General features: G+C 44.1%; 1 gene segment (V, D, J or C); it reads left to right on the top strand.

The window, feature by feature from the left end:
* Positions 1 to 9,628: 9,628 nt before the first annotated feature.
* Positions 9,629 to 24,275, top strand: part of LOC142652545 (immunoglobulin kappa constant-like) — a gene marked incomplete at its 5' end in the record, with an annotated part of 36,289 nt that continues 21,642 nt past the window's right edge. The window contains 1 exon segment of the C gene segment in view: positions 9,629 to 9,659. Coding sequence covers positions 9,629 to 9,659 — 31 coding nt within the window.

The raw sequence follows: 24,275 nt of genomic DNA, 5'->3' as shown, positions 1-24,275 counted from the left end.
TCTTCCTCCCATCATTCTGGTACAGGTTGATCTTAGTTTCATCTGTCCAAATAATGCTGTTCCAGAACTGGGCTGGCTTTTTTTAGATTTTTTTGTATTTGCTCTCATGAAGTCTTCTCTTTATGGTAGACTTAGATACTGATACACCTACTTCCAGGAGAGTGTTCTTCACTTAGGTAGATGTTGTGAAGGAGTTTTTCTTCACCATGGAAAGGATTCATGGAAGGTCACCCCCCCTGTAGATAGTGCCCCACACATAGCCCACCCCTGTAGATAGTGGCCCACATATAGCCCCCTGTATATAGTGCCCCACATATAGCCCCCTGTATATAGTGCCCCACATATAGCTCCCCGTGTAGATAGTGCTCCACATATAGCCCACCCCTGTAGATAGTGTCCAAAATAAAGCCCACCCCTGTAGATAGTGCCCTACATATATCTCCCCCTATAAATAGTGCTCGACATATAGCCCACCCCTGTATATAGTGCCTCACATATAGTTCCCCTTTAGTGCTCCATATAATGCCCACCCCTGTATATAGCCCCCCTGTAGATATAGCCCACCCCTTTATATAATATCCAACATATAGCCCACCCCTGTAGATAGTGCCCTACATATATCCCCCCTATAAATAGTGGTCCACATATAGCACAACCCTGTATATAGTGCCTCACATATAGTTCCCCTTTAGTGCTCCATATATAGCCCACCCCTGTATATAGCCCCCCTGTAGATATAGCCCACCCCTTTATATAATATCCAACATATAGCCCACCCCTGTAGATAGTGCCCTACATATATCCCCCCTATAAATAGTGCTCCACATATAGCACACCAATGTATATAGTGCCTCACATATAGCGCCCCTATAGTGCTCCACATATAGCCCACCCCTGTATAAAGCCCCCCTGTAGATAGAGCCGACGTATGTAAATAGAGCCCCCCCTGTAGATATTGCCACTCACATTTTTATTAGGATAAAAAAAACAACTTTACATACTCAACTTAATCCCGTTCGTGCGCCGTCCGTTGGCAATGCAGACCTGCTCTCTTCTGAGCAGGTCAGTTAGGGTTATACGACGCACACGGCACGGTGACATCATCGCCTTGTTTGCGTCGTTGAAGGGTGCTGATTGACAGGGCAAGTCATTCTGCTCTGCTAATCAGCGCCTTTCATAGACGCAAGCGGCACGATGACCATGCCGCTTGCATCTATGAAAGGCGCTGATTGGCAGGGCAGAATTACTTACCCTGTCAATCAGCTTCTTTCAATGATGCAAAAAAGTAATCGCGCAACTTCAGTCGTTGAAAGGCACTGAATGGCCGGGCACGAAACGTAACCGGCTGTTCATCGTTTATGCTTTTAATTGTATCTGAGTCTTATAGACGCAGGTACAATTATAGTGAAGGGGGGGGATGGCGGCGGCTGGTTTCAGTGACGCCGCCGCCCCCCTCAGAGAGGCAGAGCAAGGTGGCACAGGTTTCAAGTTTCCTGATGGCTCCAGATTTTCCTCTTACTTTATGCATTTGGAGCCAGCAGGAGGAAGAAAGCTAGAGCAGCCAGCCCACGAGGGCACAGCAGTGCAAAGCCAAGCAGAGCACATCATAGCAGCACCCACCTCCGTGAGTAAAGTCGGCTTTGGTACTAAACACCAATGATGATATTTTTTGACATATGGCATGACTCCGGATATGTACTAGTACACTATCTTCCTGCTCTGTCTCTGTAAGTTAGAGAGGTACGCACAGAGACAGAGCAGATTAAAGTACTAGTAGTAATAATACCCATCTTTCATTCCTCTCAACTCACAGAGACAGAGCAGACATGTAGTGCTATAAATTCTAGTAGCATAGCTCCCAACCATCCCGGATCCGGCGGGACCGTCCCGGTTTCTCACCGCTGTCCCACACTCCTGGGCGGTTTTAAAAATGTCCCGCTGGGCGCGGCGGTGCCCCGGGCGCAACTCGGAGGTAGAGAAGAGAGAGGGGACGCAGAGCAGCTGACGCTGATCCCTGCTGACAGGCGCTCTGAATGCCGGACAAGCAGCAGTGATCAGTGTCAGGAAGCAGGGGGTCTTGCAGCGGCACTCTGACTGGGGTAAATGGGGGGAAAAGGGTTGTGTGGCACTATGTACAAGGGGGAGGGGGGTTGTGTGGCACTATGTACAAGGGGGGTTGTGTGGCACAATTTACAAGGGGGGGCTGTGTGTGGCACTATCTACAGGGGGTGTGTGTGGCATTATTTACAAGGGGGCTGTGTAGTGCTATTTACAAGGGGGGCTGTGTGGTGCTATTTACAAGGGGGGCTTTGTAGCGCTTTTTACAAGGGGGGCTGTGTGGCGCTATTTACAAGGGGGGGCTGTGTTTCGCTATTTACTAGGGGGGCTGTGGTGCTATTTACAAGGGGGCTGTGTGTGGCGCTATTTACAAGGGGGGTTGTGTGGCGCTATTTACAAGGGGGCTGGAAAAAGCCAGGTACGATCCAGTTCCCGACCATCTGCAGTGGTGGGCATGCACTGGAGCGGCAGCAGGCTTGTATTATAAAGCTGGAAAGGGCCAAAAACCGTGGCCCTCACCAACCTGATAATGCTAGGCTGCTGTAATGGCTGGTTATGAAAAATGGGGGGAGGCACTATCTACAGGGGCTCTATGGAGGTCACTATCTACAGGAGGATCTATGTAGGGCACTATCTACAGGGGGCTCTATGGGGGGCACTAGCTATAGGGGGCACGGTGTGTGGAACACAGTGTTTGGTGCTATTATAATTAGAGGTGCAGTGTATGGCAATATTATATTTAGGACCCCACATAGTTTTTAAAATAAAAAAATGAAGAAAATGACATTGTGTCCCCCCTATTTTCATAACCAGCCAAATACAACACAGCCACTGTTTTTGGCCTTTCCCAGCCTCATAATACCAGCCTGCAGCCGCCCCTGTGCCAGTCCATCACTACAGATAGTCGGGTACTGGATCGTACCCAGCTCTTCCCAGCACCCCTGGTGGCACTGGGTACATGGGTAATAATGGGGGGATAGTTGCAGCCTTTTTACCGGCTCACACTAAGCCGCACCTCAGTAATGGACGCTGTCAATCAGACAAATGCCATTACCAGGGAGCTAATAAAGTATTTAAAAAAAACAGAGACATGAGAAAATAATTTTTATTGAAATAAAAACTCCCCCAAACAATCCTCGCTAACCATTTTATTTAAACAAAAACCGTAGATCATTGCAGTAGTCCAACGAATCTACGACGTAGTCCAAATAGTCCAACGGAACCTGCAAAACATAAAAAATAAAGTTAATAATATGAAGAGTAAAAAAACTTCTCACCTCCAGCGACTTCTGTCTCCTTCCCTGCGCTGCAATAGAAACTAGACATCAATGAAAAATAATTCCACTTCATGTAACTCTGCTACCTGTTAGCTGAAAAGTCATCCACCACAGGGAATAATGTTTCCCCATCATGACTGATTCCCAGGTGTTTCTTTGTGGTACTTCGCCATGGGGAAACATTTTTCCCTCTGGCGGATGATTTTTCCCATGACCGGTAGCAGAGTTACACAACTGGAAAAAAAATGTCCCCATAATGTAACTCAGCTACCTGTCAATTGAAAAGTTATCCACCACAGGGTCTCCCTCTTGACTTTCATTGTCCTCAGCTTTTTGGTTTGTTCTGCAGCTGCTGCTGCCATGATGAGCAAATGTTGTACCCAAGTTAGGAAAAGTAACATAAAGACGACATAACCTGAAAATGGTGATATCCATAGTTTTTTTTTTTGTAAATCTAGAGATCCACAGTGAGAATATGCTCTTGTTATTTGAAGAAGGATCTGGTCGTTATTTGATGTGCTTATGCGGGATATTGGGCGTGATTAGGGGGCATGGCTTAAAAATGGCCCTCTTTTCTGAATTCAAAAGTTGGGAGGTATGCTAGTAATAGTACTACTGTCCCTCTCTAACTACTGTACTACTATTCCTGCTTTTCCTCTGTGAGTTACCATTGTCAACCAATGACTAGTACTGTCAATGTAAGGTAATGAATCAGACCATACATTGCTTGCATCACATTTATTTCCACACCAAATCACCATAAAAGCATATCAAGCATATGCTGATGTTGGGAATATGGGAATAGGTTCTTGTCACACAGCCCATGGACCACCAAAGTTAAATATCTGGGTGCAGCTCTGGTGGCCCATTGAACTGCCGCCACACACATCACTCTTTACAAGGAGGCCAAAATGGTCCAATGCCTAGGGTGACACATTGATAGAAACAGCCGGGGTGCCTGGCAGTTGCATATATTTAACATTTATCCCTGTCTCCTACAGGACTTTCAGTCAACCTTAGGTTGTGGTCGGATAATAGTAATAACGATACCAGAACTCCCTGTGCCACGGGATCGGGTATGCAATCCTGCAACGCAAAATTACACTGTTAAGAGTCTCTCATTGGTAGGCTATCAACAATGTCAAGATTGGCAGAGTGTGCAGCAGAAATTTCTGATGACTGCTGCTCCACATATCGTTGCCTGCTTGGTAGGACAGGGAGGTGCATCATTCATCTTCCTCCCTCTCTGCCCTGGTACTGTGTTAAGCTGTGCACTACTGGACTTATACACATACTGTGTAATTTTATGCAGTTGTTGGATTCAATATATTGTCTTTGATTGTGGCTGATGGAGTGGTTTGACCAATGATCTGTGGTTTTGATGAGCTGGGATTTCACTACGGAAGTTAGAGAGGTGGTTAGTGAACAGCCAAGGACCATTTCCCGGTGTGGACTGGGGGGGATAGGAACTTTTCAATTGCTTGAAATGGAGTGCTTCTTTACTTTCAGCAGGGTTATGGGGGCTAAGGGTTTTTATGAAGGAATCATTTACGCTTGATTGCAATGGGTTGGGATCACTGGCGTAGCTATAGGGGTCGCAGCGGTCGCAATTGTGACCGGGCCCCGAAGCCAGGGGGGCCCACAGCCCCCCGCACCACATCAGTAAAAAGTTACTATAGTAACCCGGGCCGCGGGCCCCTGTTACTATAGTAACATACTTTACTTACCTTACTGGTTCCGGATCGCAGCGGAGGTCCTGACGTCAAGCGCTGTGCACAGCGCATGACGTCACAGCGCTATGCGCCGCGCACAGCATCAAGACGACAGAACTCCCACCGCGGCCGAAGAGGAAGGTAAGGTTAGCCCTGACTGGAGGGGTCCGACTCCCGGGACCCGCCAATCAGCTGTTTTGAAGGGGCCGCAGCACTCGTACGAGAGCTGCTCCCCTTCATTCCTGTCAGTTCATTCCGGCCACACTGTGAATCCGTGTCGGCGATTCACAGTGTGAGCAAGTAGTGAAATGAAGGGGAAGCAGCTCTCGTACGAGTGCTGCGGCCCCTTCAAAACAGCTGATTTGCGGGTCCCGAGAGACACATCAGCTATTGATGGCCTATCCTGAAGATAGGCCATCAATGTTTAGGGACTGTACAACCCCTAAGCCTACGATGTAGCAGGCTTAGGGGGCCCATGAGACAGGATCACAGATTGTGTGATCCTGTCTGCTGGGCCCTGTATCTAAGCCAATCTCATGGTAGGCCTAGATACATGGCCCATGCGTGATCCCGTCTGCTGGGCCCTGTATCTAAGCCAATCACATGGTAGGCTTAGATACATGGCCCATGTGTGATCCTGTCTGATGGGCCCTGTATATAAGCCTACCACACTGTAGGTTTAGATACAGGGCCCCAGCACACAGTAATCTTATACTGTATAAGATAACTGTCTGCTGGACCCTGTATCTAAGCCTACGTTGTGGTAGGCTTAGATACAGGGTCCCACAGACAATATCACACATGGGCCCTGTATCTAAGCCTAACACACGTGTTACTAATCATTTTTGTGTGTTTTCTTACAGGTTCGGTCGTTGGACTACGTCGGATTCCAGGACTACTTCGATGACAGCTTTTTTTTTATTATCAATAAAATGGTTCATGAGGGCTGTGTGGGTTTATTTTTTATTTCAATAAAATATTTATTCTATGTCTTTGTGGTTTTTTTTAAACTATATTACTACCGCCTTAGTAATGGCCGCCGGCTGATTGACAGCATCCATTGCTAAGGCGGGGCTTAATGTTAGCCGATGCAGAGGCTAACACTAACCCCCTTTATTACCCCGGTACCCACCGCCACCAGGGGTGCTGGGAAGAGCCGGGTACCATCCAGTACCTGACCATCTGTAGTGATGGTCGGCCACTGGGGTGGCCGCAGGCTGGTATTATCAGGAGGGGAAAGGCCAAAAACAGTGGCCCTTCCTACCCTGGTGATGCTAGGCTGCTGCTGCTTTATTGTATCTGGCTGGTTATGAAAAATGGGGGGGACCCCACGTCATTTAAAATAAAATAAAATAAAAAATAATTGGAAAGAACGATGTGGGGTCCCCCCCAATTTTCATAACCAGCCAGATACAACACAGGAGCAGCAGGCAGCATTACAAGGGTGGGAAGGGCCACTGTTTTTGGCCTTCCCCAGCCTAATACTACCAGCCTGCGGCCACCCCGGTGCCTGCCCGTCACTACAGATGGACGGGTACTGGTTCGTACCCGGCTCTTCCCAGTACTCCTGGTGGCGGTGGGTACCGGGGTAATAATGGGGGTTAGTGTAGCCTCTGCACCTGCTAACATTAAGCCTCGCCTTAGTAATGGAGGTTGTCAATCAGCCAGCGGCCATTACTAAGGCGGTGATAATAAAGTTTAAAAAGATACAAGCACATAGAAAAAATATTTTATTGAAATAAAAAAACACAACCCTCATTATCCATTTTATTGAGAATAAAAAAAACGCCGTCATTGAAGTCCTCAAATCCGAAGTCCAACAACCGAACCTGTAAAAAAACACAAACACACAAAAATAATCAGTAACACATAAAGAAGCAAAATTATTATTCTTACCTTTCCTGGGTCCAACGCTGGAGACGCAATGTCAGCGAGCTGGGCCCTGTATCTAATCCAATCATGTGTGATACTGTCTGCTGAGCTGTGTATCTAATCCAATCATGTGTGATACTGTCTGCTGGGCCCTGTATCTAATCATATCTTGTGTGATACTGCCTTCTGAGCCACTGTATCTAATCCTATCATGTGTGGTACTGTCTGCTGAGCCACTGTATCTAATCCTATCATGTGTGATACTGTCTGCTGGGCCACTGTATCTAATCCTATCATGTGTGATACTGCCTTCTGAGCCACTGTATCTAATCCTATCATGTGTGATACTGTCTGCTGAGCCACTGTATCTAATCCTATCCATAGTTTATAGGGTCGTAGTGCTATAGATATGCTATGCTGTCTCATATACACACTTTTTTTTGGGCGGACACATATGTATTGGGGCTATTTCCCTGACATTTTAAGCCCTGAGGGTATGTTCACATGGCAGCGTCTGTTACGGCTGAAATTACGGTGCTGTTTTCAGGAGAAAACAGCACCGTAATTTCAGCCGTAATGGCATGTGCAGGCGTCTTACGCTGCGTCCATTACGGACGTAATTGGAGCTGTTTTTCTATGGAGTCCATGGAAAACGGCTCCATTTACGTCTGAAGAAGTGACAGGCACTTCTTTGATGCGGGCGTCTTTTTTACGCGCCGCCTTTTGACAGCGGCGCGTAAAAAAAAATTACCGTCGGCACAGAACATCGTAAGACCCATTCAAATGAATGGGCAGATGTTTGCCAACGCTTTTGAGCCGCATTTTCGGACGTAATTCAATGCTAAAACGCCCGAATTACGTCCGTAAATAGGGTGTGTGAACCCAGCCTTAGTGACGCCCCCGGCTGCTAGTGCTGCATTGTTGGGTCACTTAGGAGACCCAGCGATGCAGCTGAAAGCTGCGGACCGTCGGCCATGAGAAGTTTGGGGGGGGGGGGCCAGTAAGAATTTTTGCATCGGGGCCCATGAGCCTTTAGCTACGCCCCTGGTTGGGATTATTGAGCACAACTCAATTTTAGGGCTCATACACAAGTCAAAGTGGCATGAACAAGTATGTATTACCTGCTTTCCTCTAGAATCAATGCAGTCTAGCAGTGAATTACAGATCCATAAAACACAGATCTGTAATATAGCAGCATGCATGAAGCCTTTTGACAATCTGTTGAAAGATTTTTTTCTGTCTGACTGATATGAAATAACCTCTGTATGTCTCTGTATGAAATTAATTACATACAGCAGCACAGTAGGGCCCCATAAACTCCTATGTCTGCCGTATCAGGGCTCTGTAGAACTCTGTATATATCAGATGCGTTGAACAGTTTTTGTTCAATACACAATTTATCCAATCCCTTTAAAAAAAAAAAAAAAGACTTCTTTATGGTTCCTGCTACTCAGATATACATTTACTGTAGCTACTTAAAAGCTGCACCTCTCCTTAAAGAGGCTCTGTCACCAGTTTAATACTTCTGTATCTCCTGCCTAATCTAATAAACGCTTTGATGTAGATAACTACTGTTTTGTTTTTTTTAAAACTTTTATTATTGACAAAGTTCTGATAATTTTTAGATTTATGCAACTTTTTTCTAAATGTCAAACTGGGCGTTTTTTGTTTTTGTTTCACCAAGTGGGTGTTGTAAAGAAAAGTATATGACGCTTACCAATCAGCGTCATACACTTCTCTTCATTCATGCCCAGCTTTACTCACTGCACAGCGTGATCTCGTAAAATCATGCTGTGATGTGACTTCCTCCCGCAGTTCCTTCACCGGAACGATGGGAGAATGACAAGACATCGCCTCCAGCCATGCCAGGACTGCTGCTGAGGAGGATTATCGTCCTGGCACAGCTGGAAGCAATGTCTGGTCATTTTCTCGTCGCTCCGGTGAAGGACCTGTGGGAGGAAGTCACGTCACAGCGTGATCTCACGAGATCACGCTGTGCTGTGAATAAAGCTGGGCATGAATAAAGAGAAGTTTATGACGCTGATTGGTCAGCATCATACACTTCTCTTTACAACGCCCACTTGGTGAAATGAAAAAAAAAAACGCCCATTTGGGCATTTAGAAATCATGCATAAATCTAAAAATGATCAGAACTTCATCAATAATAAACTTTTTTTTTTTTTAAATTAAAAAAAACCAAAACAGTAGTCATCTACATCAAAGCGTTTATTAGATTAGGTAAAAGATAGAGAAGTATTAAATTAGTGACAGCCTCTTTAAGGTGCTGCAAAATTTATTAGGATACTGCATAATATACATCGTCATTAGCTGACTGTCTCTTGCAGACAAGAACAAAGGAGGCAAGTTTAACTGATTCATTTGCATGATGGGCTGATACTTTCGGAGAAGAGGATGTGTGTCATCATTATACAATATCAAATGCAGAGCTAAATTAAGGAAATGTTCAAAGAGCAAAGATTTCTTAAGATAATGTTGTATCTATGCATTTTGGTTGTTTTCTTTCTACCATGTAAGTTCTAATGATAGGTTAATGTTCAATGTTATGCTAGACCTCCTCATGCTTGACAAAAAAAAATGTTTCATCTCTATCATTGTCCCTTATTTTACCAGATGCACAGACTGTCAACATAGACAACGCGCAGCTTTCTCTAGTAAAGAGTAGTGGTGAAAAGTCAACAGCTCGTATAACCTGCCAAAGTCAGTCATCCCATATTCACTGGTATGTCGAAAAACAAAATGAAGGAATAAAAAGAATTTTATATTTGGGACAAAACATAACTTTTCATGAAGATGGATTTGACCAGAAAAAATTTGTTATACAGACATCAAACAAAAAAACCCTGTTAATCAATTATTTAACATCTAAAGATAGTGGCATCTATTACTGTGCAAGCTGGGAGTATGAGTCTTATTCCCACACTGATACAAAGCCAGAGAACGTCTGTACAATTATTCGGGAACATTGCATGAATTCTAGAAACTTACCAAGAAAGTCACCACATTAAAAAGTCACCACATTTAACTGTTGTAAAATTCAACTTGTTCTACCCCCCAAAATGTTTTCTTTTTTTAATTTAAAGCAAATATTCCCATTTAAACACCACTTGACATTCAAAGGGAACCTGTCATCTCCGTTATGCTGCTCTCACTAAGGGCATCAACAGACTCACTTATGTGCTAATGTTAAGTAGTTTTGGAAAACGTACACTTTAATTCTTGGTAGCGTGTGGCCAGAGTAGCCAGAAAAGTATAACGAAGTAGAGGGTGGGGTATGATGGTGAATCTGCAGGAATGTCATGGAAAGAGATGAGACAAAGCATGAAGTTTTACTCTGCATTTAAAAATATGTACAGTTCTTTTGCTCGCGGCCATGAAAATGATATGCATTCTTCCCTTCTGGGAGACACAGCAAGTAGTTCCAGTATTTACAATGTATACAATGTTTTCACTAGGCATTAGCTTTGTAATGGAGCAGGCAGGCAATATGGCTGGCTTGCTCTAATGGTAACCGGCAGACTGAGGCCCCATGCACACGACCGTGCCCGCAATCACGGCCCGCGATTGCGGGCACGGCCGGCCGCTGACTGACAGCCGCATTTTCGGGCCGTGCTCCCATACAAAGTATGGGAGCACGGCCCGCAAAATGCGAAAGAACGGACATGCTCCATAATTCCCGGAACATTTCCACGGCACTGACACCCTTCCGTAGTGCTACGGAAAGGTGTCAGTGTTCAATGAAAGTGAATGGCTCCGTTTTTGCGGACCGCAATTGCGGTCCGCAAAAACAGAGGTTTTTTACGGTCGTGTGCATGGGGCCTTAAAGTTAAGGACACCCATCCTTAATATAAGGGTTAACTGCTTGGGCCCATCAGGTTTTAAGATGGTAGCTGCATCTGTAAACTTTGGGTCTTGTGCCCCATTGATACGAGGTTGCTAGCCTCTATAGGCCTCCATGTGAACTGACTCTCCCCTTAGTCTTGCACTACTGTTGGACACTCCTGGTCCACCTTCCTCTGTCTTGAGGCCATGAGCACTATTACGTCCCCTTCACCGCCCAGTCATCAGTACGGTGGGGCTTCACACACCACCCCTGCTTATTTTTCAGGACCTGTTGCCACCTCAGGCGCAACGATGCATACTGACTAGGTCGATCCTCAGCAGTCTCTCTCAGGCTCCTCAGTTCCAGTTCCCAGCAACCAGTTTCTCCAGCTCTTTCAAACTACACAGCAGCTTTTTTTGCCTTCCCCTAGCAACAACACCTCTATAACTCTCCTCTCCTTCAGTACAGCAAGCCGTTCAAGGTCACTCCAGCACTCTATTCCAACACCGAACGCTGTTTTGGCGGGCTAAACACTATTTAACCCATTCCAGCCGCAGCCATTTTTCAGATTTTCATTTACATTTTTTCCTCCCCACCTTTCAAAAGCCATAACTTTTTTATTTTTCTGTTGATATAGCCCTATCAGGGCTTCATTTATGCAGGACGAGTTGTAGTTTTTCATGGCATCATTTTTGTACCATATAATGTATTAGGAAACAGGGAAAACAATCTTTGTGGGGTAAAAAAAAACCAGAAAAACAGTCATTCCTCTATTGTTTTTTGTGCTTCATATTTACAGCATTCACCGAACAATTAAAACGACATGTTAATTAACTTTATTCTGCGGGTCGATACAATTACAGCGATACCAAATTTATCTTGTTTTTTATGTTTTACTACTTTTGCAAGGAAAAAACAAACTCTGAAAATAAAATTAATTTTGTGTCGCCAAATTCTGAAAGCCATAACGTTTTAATTTTTCCATCGATTGAGAGCTATAAGGGCATATTTTTTGCAGGACGAGCTTTAGTTTTTAATGTTACCATTTTGAGGTGCATGCAAGCTTTTGATCACTTTTTATTCCATTGTTTGTGGGAGATGAGGTGACCAAAAAGCAGCAATTCTGGCGTTTTCCTTTTTTTTTTTCACGGCGTTTACTGTGCGTTACATTGTAACAGACTTTCACGGATGCAGTAATACCAATTATGTTTATTTCTTTTTTTTACAATGCTTTAGGGGGAAAATGGGAAAAGGTTTTTTTTTTTAAACTTTTAATATTTTTTTTGTACAAAAACTTTATTTATCTGATTTTTACTTTTTTTTTATTAGTCCCCCTAGGGGAATTGAACCAGCAATTGCTGGATCGCTTTCACTATATACAACACTATACTATATACTAATGTATTGCAGTAAATCGTCTTTCTGACAGGCTTCCATCAAGCCGACGCATGTCTTAATAGGAGCACAAAGATGGCAGACCTGGGTGCCTTCATTAGGCCCCTAGGCTGCCATAACAACATCGGCACACCGCAATCGCCTCACGCGGGGGGGGGGGTGATGGGCTATCAGAGGGGGTCGCCCCCCTCTTTTTAATGCTTTAAATGCCGCGGACACTATTGACCATGGCATTTAAAGGGTTAAATAAGCGGGATTGCGCTCTAGTATAGGCTGTACCAAAGAGACGACACCCACGTTGTACAGTATGGAGCAGACTCAGCCTGTGGTAAGGGGTTAATAAAACAGCGCTACCCCAGGCGTGATGACGCACACACGCTAGACCGTGCATCCTTTATTAGCTTGTTGCAGAGCAAATCCAATGCAGCCCAAAATGGCGTCAAGGCCGTAAATCATGGCGCCACAAATGTAACTGTGTGAACATGCCAAGCGCCTGCCCTACCTAATACAACATCAATTATGATAGTACACAGCATCTTAGTTGTCAGATCGACACCCTTCTTCTCCAATGCAGCATGTTTTCTTCCTTTCATCCAAGGTACAGGTCCCAGCTATAGTAGAGGGAATAAAATACGTAATACAGCCGCAACACAACAATGCAAGACAGCTAAATCCGGGTACATTAAGGCATAGCACTAAATTAAATCACAGTATGAAAATTATTGGCCTCGGTAATACCTAGGGAATACGCAGGGCATAACACTATCTCCATTATACTTAGGGATTCAGATTCAAACATTACAGAACAGACACTATTAATCATGAACTTCAGCCAACCCCGGCCATCCACCGCTGACTGACACTGTCACGTACCGGGTCTACTGGACCCACTAGGCCGTACCTCCGTAGCAGGGAGAGAGCTGGCCAAACAACGGAAAACCCCAGCAATACAATGTCCCAAGGGTACCTGGATAGTCCAGACAGTGGCCGCAGCTCTGTTACAGATGGAGATGGGTGCAGCAGGTAACACCAAATGTGGCGGATGACACTGGTGCCGCAGGTTGCGCCAGACATGGCGAATTTCTCTGGACGTGGCAGATGACAAATGACGTGGCGGATTCCTCCGGACGTGGCAGATGACACAGGACGTGGCGAATTCCTCCGTACGTGACAGATGACACAAGACGTGACACGACTCCGACACTAATAGGCACAGGAACAAGAACAGCACAGGATACAGAAACAGGTAACAAGGCATGGGTAACCACTGGAACGGGAAACACTAAGGGATCATTTGCAAGACAGACTGGGAAAACTAACAACGCTCAGGCAAGGATCAGAAGGCTTGGAGCCTTCTTATAGACCAGGAAATCGTCGCAGTTGATGATGATGACGACGATTTCCTTTGTGCGCGCGCTGGCCCTTTAAGGCCGGGCACGAGCCTGCGCGCGCACCCTTCGGGACACAGCAGGCCGGAGCGGAAGTGAGCGCTGGCATCTCCTAAGAAGGAGATGGGGACCTGTGCTCACGGATCCATGGCTGCGGGCGTCGGGAGGTGAGTAAACCCGACTGCCCGTGGCCATGGACGCTACAGACAGATTTCTCCCTATTTCTGTGCAAAGGGAGAAATCTGCCAATCAGCAGGTGGGCAGGGAGAACAGCAGTACATTGATAAGTGTGACTCCTCTCTGGCTGTGCTGGTTGCAAGCTACCAAGGACTGAAGTGTAAGGTCTCCAAAACTACTTAATATTAGACCATAAATGAGAGACCACTGAAATCAGCGTATCTGTCACTACTTTATGCACAGTGAGGGCAGCATAACAAAGAGGACATGTTCCCTTTAACATATAGAATTAATCTACAAAAAGAGTTGTTACTATATAAAGACATTGCACAAGAATTTATATACAGTAGATCTGTTATTAATCCTTATCCATAGCTTCAATCACAATTCTAACTTTAGATCTGAAATCTTCTAGCAATCCTTGATGAATAAAATACCAGACCTCAATGGCACCGGACTCCAGATGAACAAATCTCCAAGTTGAAATGGATTACATCTAATGAAAATGCTTTAGTAATGGGTTTTAGGGTGCATGTTCACCGTCTTCAGACAATGAGATGATTAAACACATGAGCGGAGTTACAGGGTCAAGGTTTAAAACAAGATACACATAAAATAAGTCATTGCTCTGAAACATTGGGGAAAAAACTTATTTTGAATATTCAACAATTAAGTTCATAAGGTCCTCATAAATAAAACAATGTTATAATAATACCTCTTTTTAAACCCATACATCATAGATGGACACGTTAATACTCATGCATCATATAGAGAATCGTGGATATAACTAAGGGAACAGTACATATAATTGGTGCCTAAAAGACCTATAGTGTACTAGCGATTCATATACTTTAAAATATCAGGTGTGTCATGTTAGAAAATACATACAACAATACTGCCGTCACAGCCTGAACCCTGAAGGGACGTATATGATGAAAAGATGTATGAATTATGTCAAGCTCAGAATGTAAAACTACCAAAGCTATAGGAATACTATGCAGGGATATCAATGTAAAATAAAAAATACACAACATACTGTGCTGTGCAAAAGTTTTAGGCAGCTTTGGAGAAAAGTAAGAATGATTTCAAAAATAGAAGAGTTAATAGATTTTTTTTTTATCAATCAACAAAATGCAAAGTGAATGAACAGAAGAGAAATCTAAATCAAATTTGTGTGACCACCCTTTGCCTTTAAAATAGCATCAATTCTTCTAGGTGCACTTGTACCCAGTTTTTGGAAGGAACTCGGCTGGGAGGTTTTTCCAAACATCTTGGAGAACTAATCACAGATCTTCTGTGGATGTAGGCTTCCTCAAATCCTTCTATCTCTCCATGTAATCCCAGACAGACAGGATGGTGATGAGATCAGGGCTATGTGGAGGTCATATCATCACTTCCAATGCTCCTTGTTCTTCTTTACGCTGAAGATAGTTCTTATTGACATTTGCTGTATATGTGGCGTCGTCCTGCTGCAGAATAAATTTGGAACCAATCAAATTCCCTGATGATTTTCCATGATGGATAAGTATCTTTCTCAGCATTGAGGACACCATTATTCTGACCAAATCCCCAACTTATTTTGCTGGAATGCAACCCCAAACTTGAAAGGAACCTCCAGCATGCTTCACTATTGCAATGAGAAAAGGGCAGAGCCCTTTTTATAGTCCAGGGTGATCATGAGTTAATTGATGATTATTCTCATGTGGGCGCGCTTGCCCTTTAAGGCCGGGCACGAGCGTGCGTGCGCACCCTAGGGGACGCAGCAGAACGGAGCGGAAGTGAGCGCTGGCGTCTCCTGGGGAGGAGATGCGGGCCACTGCTCACAGATCCATGGCTGCAGCCGTCGGGCAAGCGCGGCTATCAGGGTCAAGTTAAAATTGCCTTGGTATACCCATACATACTTTCATACATATCCCCATTACTCAATGAGTATACATAAACGAAAGCCAGTAAGAACTGTTTTGACAGAATCAATTGCGCAGTCGACTGCGCTATTGATTCCGTCAAAACAACGGAACCCGTTCACAAAGGGGAAAAACGGAAACCGTTAGCTAGGTTTCCGTCACCATTGAGTTCAATGGTGAGGAAAACGGAAGCTGAGGTTTCCGTTTGCCTTACCTTTGAGGGGTTAACCCAACGTTACCTCCCTCGGAAACCCCTCAACTAAATGGCAATGGTGATGTGAACAGGGCCTTAAAAAAACTGACTATTTACCATCCGTTTGCATCCATTATTTTAATAACATCAACTAATCTAAAAACGGACCAGAGTAACGGATTATATAACTCAAGTGTGAATTTAGGCTTCGTTTACATCTGCGTTGTGGCATTCGTTCTAGAGGATCCGTTGAAATTAAAAAAACGGACAGACTGACTGATGCCAGACTGAATGCAACGGAAGGTAAAATATGTTTGTTTTTGACTGCAAAAAAACTGACTCTTCTCTTTCCGTTTGTGTCAGTTTGTCATCAGTCATACTCCTTTTTAAACTGATCCGTTTTAATCTTTCATCTTTCTTGCTTTCAGTTTTAGGCCTCATGCACACAACCATAGTGTTTTTCTGGTCCGCAAATTCCAGGACCGTGTTCTGTGTTTGTGGCTCAAATCTCCTCCGCAGTTCATCCGTGTGTAATCCGCAAAATGCGGATTAACCCCTTCCCGCACCTTGACGTAACTGCACGTCAAGCTGTGAAGTAAGTTCATGCACCTTGACGTGCAGTTACGTCTGCACTTTAAAAGTTAACCGCCGCGCGGCGCTACACCGCAGCGGCGTTTAACTGTGTAGTCCATCTGCCCTGGTGTCCAGGCAGAGTACAAGGGACCAATCGAAGCGGTCCCTTGTTAGAGAGGCTCCGATTGGTTAGTCTGTACAGACTAATCAATTGGAGCTTAGCACGTTAGAGATCAACGTCACAGGCTCTGATCTCCTCTGTTGGAGTCAGGAAGTGGAGGAGATCAGAGCCTGCAGCCGTCGTGTGCAACGAGTGTTTAACAAAAAACACTTAAAACCTACATTAACCCCTTGATCGCAGTCCCAAACTGTGATCACCCCCTCCCCTCCTCTCCCAGTCTATAAGGGAGCTTTTCTTTCGTCAGATCTAGTCAGCGTTAGTTTAGTCAGTGTTAGGGTATGTGCACACACACTAATTACGTCCGTAATTGACGGACGTATTTCGGCCTCAAGTACCGGACCGACCACAGTGCAGGGAGCCGGGCTCCTAGCATCATACTTATGTACGATGCTAGGAGTCCCTGCTACTCCGTGGAACTGCTGTCCCGTACTGAAAACATGATTACAGTACGGGACAGTTGTCCTGCAGAGAGGCAGGGACTCCTAGCATCGTACATAACTATGATGCTAGGAGCCCGGCTCCCTGCACTGTGTTCGGTCCGGGACTTGCGGCCGAAATACGTCCGTCAATTACGGACGTAATTAGTGTGTGTGCACATACCCTTAGCGTCAATTTAGCCAGTGTTAGTTTAGTCAGATCTAGTCAGTGTCAATTTAGTCAGTGTTAGTCAGCGTCACTAGTCAGTGTTAGTGTCAATTTAGTGTTAGTCAGCGTCAATTTAGTCAGCGTCAGACCGCCTGTCAGCGTCAGATTGCCCGTTAGCGTCAGATCGTCCGTTAGTCATCGTCAGTGTTAGTTTAGTCAGATCTAGTTAGCGTCAATTTAGTCAGTGTTAGTCAGCGTCAGTGTTAGTGTCAATTTAGTGTTAGTCAGCGTCAATTTAGTCAGCGTCAGACCGCCTGTCAGCGTCGGATTGCCTGTTAGCGTCAGATCGTCCGTTAGTCATCGTCAGTATTAGTTTAGTCAGATCTAGTTAGCGTCAATTTAGTCAGTGTTAGTCAGCGTCAGTGTTAGTGTCAATTTAGTCAGTGTTAGTCAGCGTCAATTTAGTCAGTGTTAGTCAGCGTCAATTTAGTAAGCGTCAGACCGCCTATCAGCGTCAGATCGCCCGTTAGCGTCAGATCGCCTGTTTGGGTCAGATCGTCCGTTAGTCATCGTCAGACCGCCTGTTCGTCAGCGTCAGTCTCAGCCAGTTAGCGTCCGTCAGTTAGCGTCAGTCAGTGTGTGATTGTCAGTTAGTCATCGTCTTTTTGCAAGTGTAGTTTAGTGTTAGTCAGTTATAGTGTCATAAAATAAAAAAAATTTAAAAAATATATTAGTGTACGTTAGTGTTAGTATTTAGCGCTTTATGTAAAAAAAAAAAAGTTCTATTCTACATTTTTTTGTATACACTTTCTACAGTATACAAGTGTACATAAACCTTTACTGTACACAAAAATAAAAAAATGGCCCGCAAAACATTTTCTGCAGAGGAGGCGTATGAGATGCTGGTATCGGACACAGATACGGCGAGTGATGCAGGGTCTGCTTTTGTGCAGTCGCAGGAGGGTTAGTGTTCAGGTTACACCTGCACCTGAACCTAATTGGTTGCCCCCAACCTCCTACACCCCCCAAGTACCGGACTTTACTGCTGCTGCAGGGGTCCAAGTCCAGACAGCAGGGCTGTCTGAAATGGAGTTTTTTCAGCTCTTTTTTTCGGACAGCATTGTGGACAAAATTGTTGAGCAAACGAATCTTTGTGCTCAACAATTTATTGCTGCCAACCCCGGTAGTTTTTATGCCAGGCCATACAGGTGGCATCCCACCGACAAAGCAGAAATGCTGCAGTACTGGGGATTGGTCCTAAACATGGGCCTAACAAAGAAGCCATCGGTGAGGGCCTATTGGTCCACTGATATTCTTTACCACTGCCTCTTATACCGCACCACAATGCCCAGGGCTCGTTTTGAGGCAATACAGAAGTTTTTGCACTTCAATGATAATTCCCAGTGCCCCCCCCCCAGGATGACCCCAATTTCGATCGTCTCTATAAAATTAGACACCTTATTTCCAATTTGGCCCAAAAGTTTTCCATGTCATATACCCCTGCAAGAGAAATTGCCATTGACGAGTCCCTGGTGCATTTCAAGGGAAGGGTGAAGTTCAGGCAGTATTTGCCCAACAAACGTGCCAGGTATGGCATCAAGATCTACAAGTTGTGTGAGTCGGAGTCGGGCTACACACATACTTTTAGAATATACGAGGGAAGAAACAGTCAGATTGAACCCCCAAACTGTCCACCCGTCCTGACCACAACTGGGAGGATTGTCTGGGACCTCCTGCACCCACTGTTAATCAGGGGTACCACTTGTATATTGACAACTGGTACACAAGTGTACCCCTGTTCAAATGCCTGGCGGAACAAAAAACGGTGGCGTGTGGGACGGTCCGCAAAAACCAGAGACAGCTCCCAAAAACCCTTCTCGGCCAACCCCTGCAGCGTGGGGAGAGCAGGGCGGTCCAAAGCGAAGGGGTCTTATTTTTGAAATTCAGGGACAAGAAGGATGTGTTGATGCTAACATCAAATCATGATGCCACCTGCTCTCTTGTCCCTGTGCGTGGTGCAACACCCACCACCACGTCACGGCCTGTCTGCATCCAGGCATATAACAAATTTATGGGGGGAGTGGACCTTTCTGACCAGATGCTCAAGCCGTACAATTTGGTATAAAAAACTTGCGGTGTACTTTATCCAAATGGCATTGTACAGCTCCTTTATAATATACAGGAGCACTGGTCAGGAGGGGGACATACCTGGAGTACCAGGAGAAGGTAATCAAATCCCTTCTCTTTGGGAATGTGGCAGAGGTAGGAGAAAGTTCTGCCTCTGCAAGTACGGATGTCTCCAGGATAGTTCCAGGTCAGCACTTTCCTGGTGAAGTGCCGCCCACCGCAAAAAAAAAGCCACCCCCAGAAGAGGTGTCGTGTCTGTGCCAAAAGAGGCATAAGAAAAGACACGACATACCAGTGTAACACCTGCCCCACCCACCCTGGACTGTGTATAAAGGAGTGCTTCCGGATATATCACACCTTTCTGGATTTCTAAATTTTATTTCCATCTGTCCCTTTCATTGATAATTTTCGGCCCTTTCATTTACAATTACCGTCCCTCCCATTTACCATAACCATTTCACCATTTAAAAATTGAACAGCCCCATAACAAAACCAAAAATTCCCATTATACCCCTAGATGAATATCTAGGATTTGTAATTTTTTAGGCCTATGCAAACATGACAGGTGCCCAAAAATCATCCAAGTAAAATAAGGCCTCAAAATCCTTGTGATGTTCCAATATTTTCTGGCCCTGCCATATGTCCAGCAACAGAGAATTAGGGCCAATTTGGGGGTATTTCTAAACTCAGAAGAAATATCCTGATAAATGTTGAGGTGCTTTTCTTCACTTGCATGCTCTGTGTCTGAAAAATCTGTCCTATAAATGAATCATTTGTCATATGTTCTTTTTCACGATAGATATCCACAAGATTCTGCAAAAAAACGATGGCGTTAAAAAAGTGATCACACCCCTAGAAAAAATTCCTTGAGGGGCGTAGTTTTCAAAATGGGGTCACTTTTGGGGGGTTTCCACTGTTTTAGTCCCCCCAGTGCATTGCAAACGCGACATGGCACTAAAAACTATTCTAGCAAAATCCGCGCTCCAAAATCCAAATGACGCTCCTTCTATTCTGAGCCCTGCTGTGGGTCCAAACAGCAGTATATTACCACATATGTGGTATTGCCGTAATCGGGAGAAATTTCTTTACAAATGTAGGGGTGCTTTTTCTCCTTTATTCCTTGTAAAAATTAAAAATGTCTATTTTTTCCAGAAAAAAAAGTAGATTTTCATCTTCACACACTAATTCAAATAAATTTCGCAAAACAACTGTGGGGTCAAAATGCTAATTATACCCCTAGAAAGATTCCTTGAGGGGTGCAGTTTCCAAAATGGGGTCACTTTTGGGGGGTTTCCACTGTTTAGGTCCCTCCAGGGCACTGAAAACCATTCCAGCAAAATCCAAGCTCCAAAATCCAAATGACGCTCCTTCTCTTCTGAGCCCTGCTATGGGTCCAAACAGCAGTGTATTATCACATATGTGGTATTGCCGCAATCGGGAGAAATTGCTTTACAAATGTTGTTGTGCTTTTTCTCCTTTATTCCTTGTAAAAATCTAAAATTTCTATGTTTATTCAGAAAAAAAGTAGATTTTCATCTTCACACACGAATTCAAATACATTTTGCAAAACAACTGTGGTGTCAAAATGCTAACTATACCCCTAGAAAGATTCCTTGAGGGGTGCAGTTTCCAAAATGGGGTCACTTTTGGGGGTTTCCACTGTTTAGGTCCCTCCAGGGCACTGAAAACTATTCCAGCAAAATCCGTGCTCCAAAATCCAAATGACGCTCCTTTTCTTCTGAGCCCTGCTGTGGGTCTAAACAGCAGTGTATTATCACATATGTGGTATTGCCGCAATCGGGAGAAATTGCTTTACAAATGTTGTGGTGCTTTTTCTCCTTTATTCCTTGTAAAAATCTAAAATTTTTATGTTTTTTCAGAAAAAAAGTAGATTTTCATCTTCACACACGAATTCAAATAAATTTCGCAAAACAACTGTGGTGTCAAAATGCTAACTATACCCCTAGAAAGATTCCTTGAGGGGTGCAGTTTCCAAAATGGGGTCACTTTTGGGGTGTTTCCACTGTTTTGATCCCTCCAGGGCATTGCAAACGCGACATGGCACTGAAAACTATTCCAGCAAAATCTGTGCTACAAAATCCAAATGACACTCCTTCTCTTCTGAGTCCTCCTGTGGGTCCAAACAGCAGTGTATTACCACATATGTGGTATTGCCGTAATCGGGAGAAATTGCTTTACAAATATTGTGGTGCTTTTTCTCCTTTATTCCTTGTAAAAATCAAAAATTTCTATGTTTTTTCAGAAAAAAAGTAGATTTTCATATTCACACATGAATTCAAGTAAATTTCGCAAAACAACTGTGGGGTCAAAATGCTAACTATACCCCTAGAAAGATTCATTGAGGGGTGCAGTTTCCAAAATGGGGTCACTTTTGGTGTGTTTCCACTGTTTTGGTCCCTCCAGGGCATTGCAAACGCGACATGGCACTGAAAACTATTCCAGCAAAATCCGTGCTACAAAATCCAAATGACGCTCCTTCTCTTCTGAGTCCTCCAGTGGGTCCAAACAGCAGTGTATTACCACATATGTGGTATTGCCGTAATCGGGAGAAATTGCTTTACAAATGTCGTGGTGCTTTTCCTCCTTTATTCATTGTAAAAATTAAAAATTTCTATGTTTTTTCAGAAAAAAAGTAGATTTTCATCTTCACACACGAATTCAAATAAATTTTGCAAAACAACTGTGGGGTCAAAATGCTAACTATATCCCTAGAAAGATTAATTGAGGGGTTCAGTTTCCAAAATGGGGTCACTTTTGGGGTGTGTCCCCAAAATCCCCTAGGTGCTCCTTTGCTTCTGAGGCCTGTGCTTCAGTCCGTTAGCACACTAGGGCCACATGTGGGATATTTCTAAAAAGTGCAGTATCTGGGCAATAACTATTCAGTTGCATTTCATGGTAAAAACCTTCTGTGTTACTGAAAAAAATGGATTACATAAGAATTTTGGCAAAAAAAATGAAATTTGTAAATTTCACCTGTAGTTTGCTTTAATTCCTCTGAAATGCCTAAAGGGTTAATACACTTTCTGAATGCTGTTTTGAATACTCTGAGGGGTGCAGTTTTCAAAATGGGTTAATTTATGGGGACTTTCTAATATATAAGGTCCCTAAACTAACTTCAGAACTGAACTGGTCCCTGAAAAAATATCCTTTTGAAATTTTCTTGAAAATATGAGAAATTGCTGCTAAAGTTCTAAGCCTTGTAACATCCTAGAAAAATAAAAGAAAGTTCCAAAAACGATGCAAATATAAAGTAGACATATGGGAAATATAAACTAGTAAGTATTTTGTGTGGTATTACTATCTGTCTTGCAAGCAGATAGAGTTAAATTTCGAAACATTTTAATTTTTGCAAATTTTCTCTAAATTTTGATGTTTTTCACAATTAAATATTGAATTTATCGACCAAATTTTTTCACTAACATAAAGTACAATATGTCACGAGAAAACAATCTCAGAATCGCTTGGGTAGGTAAAAGCATTCCAGAGTTATTACCACATAAAGTGACACATGTCAGATTTGAAAAATCGGCTTTGTCCTGAAGGCCAAAACAGGCTCAGTCCTGAAGGGGTTAAAAAAAAAAAGTCTAGGTACAGCATGATGTCACAAGCCTGTCCCAACCCCTTTAAAAGGTCACATGATCGCTCAGGAGACATTTCCTTATGCATTTTTGCTTATCTTTGCTTTGTACGAGTTCTGTCAGATTGCGCTGCTGATATAGCTGTGGTTTTTGGCAATTCCTCACTGTGAAGATTTCTTCTGTTGATGTGGATGATATACTCCTGAACTGGCTCCTCTCCAGGCAATTTGGACAGCAGCCAGCAATGCTGGACGAAGAACCGAAGAGGAGGAGGAGGTATTGGGTTCACCCCATTGTGTCCCAACGGCTTAGGAAGGGGAAATTCAACATCCTCTACTCAGACCTGGGGCAGCACCCGGACATGTTCCTCAGCTACTGCCGTATGTCCGTTCAAAGTTTTGATCGTCTGCTGGCGGACCTTCGTCCTGGACTCATATTTTAATTACAAACAGTTTTTCTCGGTGGTGCTGTTGGCCTTGGCTGACAGTGACTATCGGTTTGTAATTGACGATATTGGGGCCTATGGAAGCTCTGCGGATGCTGGCATCTTCAGGGCTTCCAGAATGGGTGAACGGCTAGCGTCTAACCAGCTCGACCTTCCAGAACCTAGACAAGCTTCCAGGATCTACAGGACCTCCAGCACCCTTTGTCATTGTGGGTGATGAAGGCTTCGGACTGTCCCCTCACCTGATGTGTCCATTCCCTAGGCGTGGCTTAGATGAACGGAGGCGCATTTTTAACTACCGCCTTACCCGTGCGAGACATAATGTGGAGTGCGCCTTTGGAATTCTAAGCAGCAAGTGGTGTGTGTTCCAGAGCTCCATTCAGATGGATCCTGCGAATGTGACAAAGGTTATCCAAGCCTGTGTTGTCCTCCACGATTTCCTGAGGATTCATGTGTCGGCAGTGGACGCTGAGCTGAACCATTTGTCAACAGATACCATCTCTTTGGACTACAGACAGCATGGAAGACCTGGAGTGTCTAGACTGGCCGTCCGTGATTTGTATACAGACTATTTTGTATCACCTGAGGGAGCAGTTCCTTGGCAAATGGATTTGCTTCGTGGGCCAAATTAAATTTCATTGGGACTGTTGTATTTCCTGTCTATGTTACAAATGTTAGTTTAGTTTAAAGTTGCAGTAGTGGAGTAGGGACTCGGAAGAGAATGAGGACCCTTGACGCGGGTTGCGAGCTAATGTATTTCTGTCTTTTTTTTTTTTAATTATTTATTAATTTTTAAAAAAAATGTGATTCTATACATTTGGCAGAAATGCAAACCAATACCTCATTATGTTTTTCAAAAAGTTAAAACATAAATTTACAGTTATTGTTCCTTTTAGTCAGCCATAGTAACTAATTTATCCTGAGAATATCAAAAGATGGTCTATCATC

This window comes from Rhinoderma darwinii, chromosome 5, assembly GCF_050947455.1.
Source record: "Rhinoderma darwinii isolate aRhiDar2 chromosome 5, aRhiDar2.hap1, whole genome shotgun sequence".
Classification (NCBI taxonomy): domain Eukaryota; kingdom Metazoa; phylum Chordata; class Amphibia; order Anura; family Rhinodermatidae; genus Rhinoderma; species Rhinoderma darwinii.
This window is presented reverse-complemented; position numbering and strand designations above follow the sequence as displayed.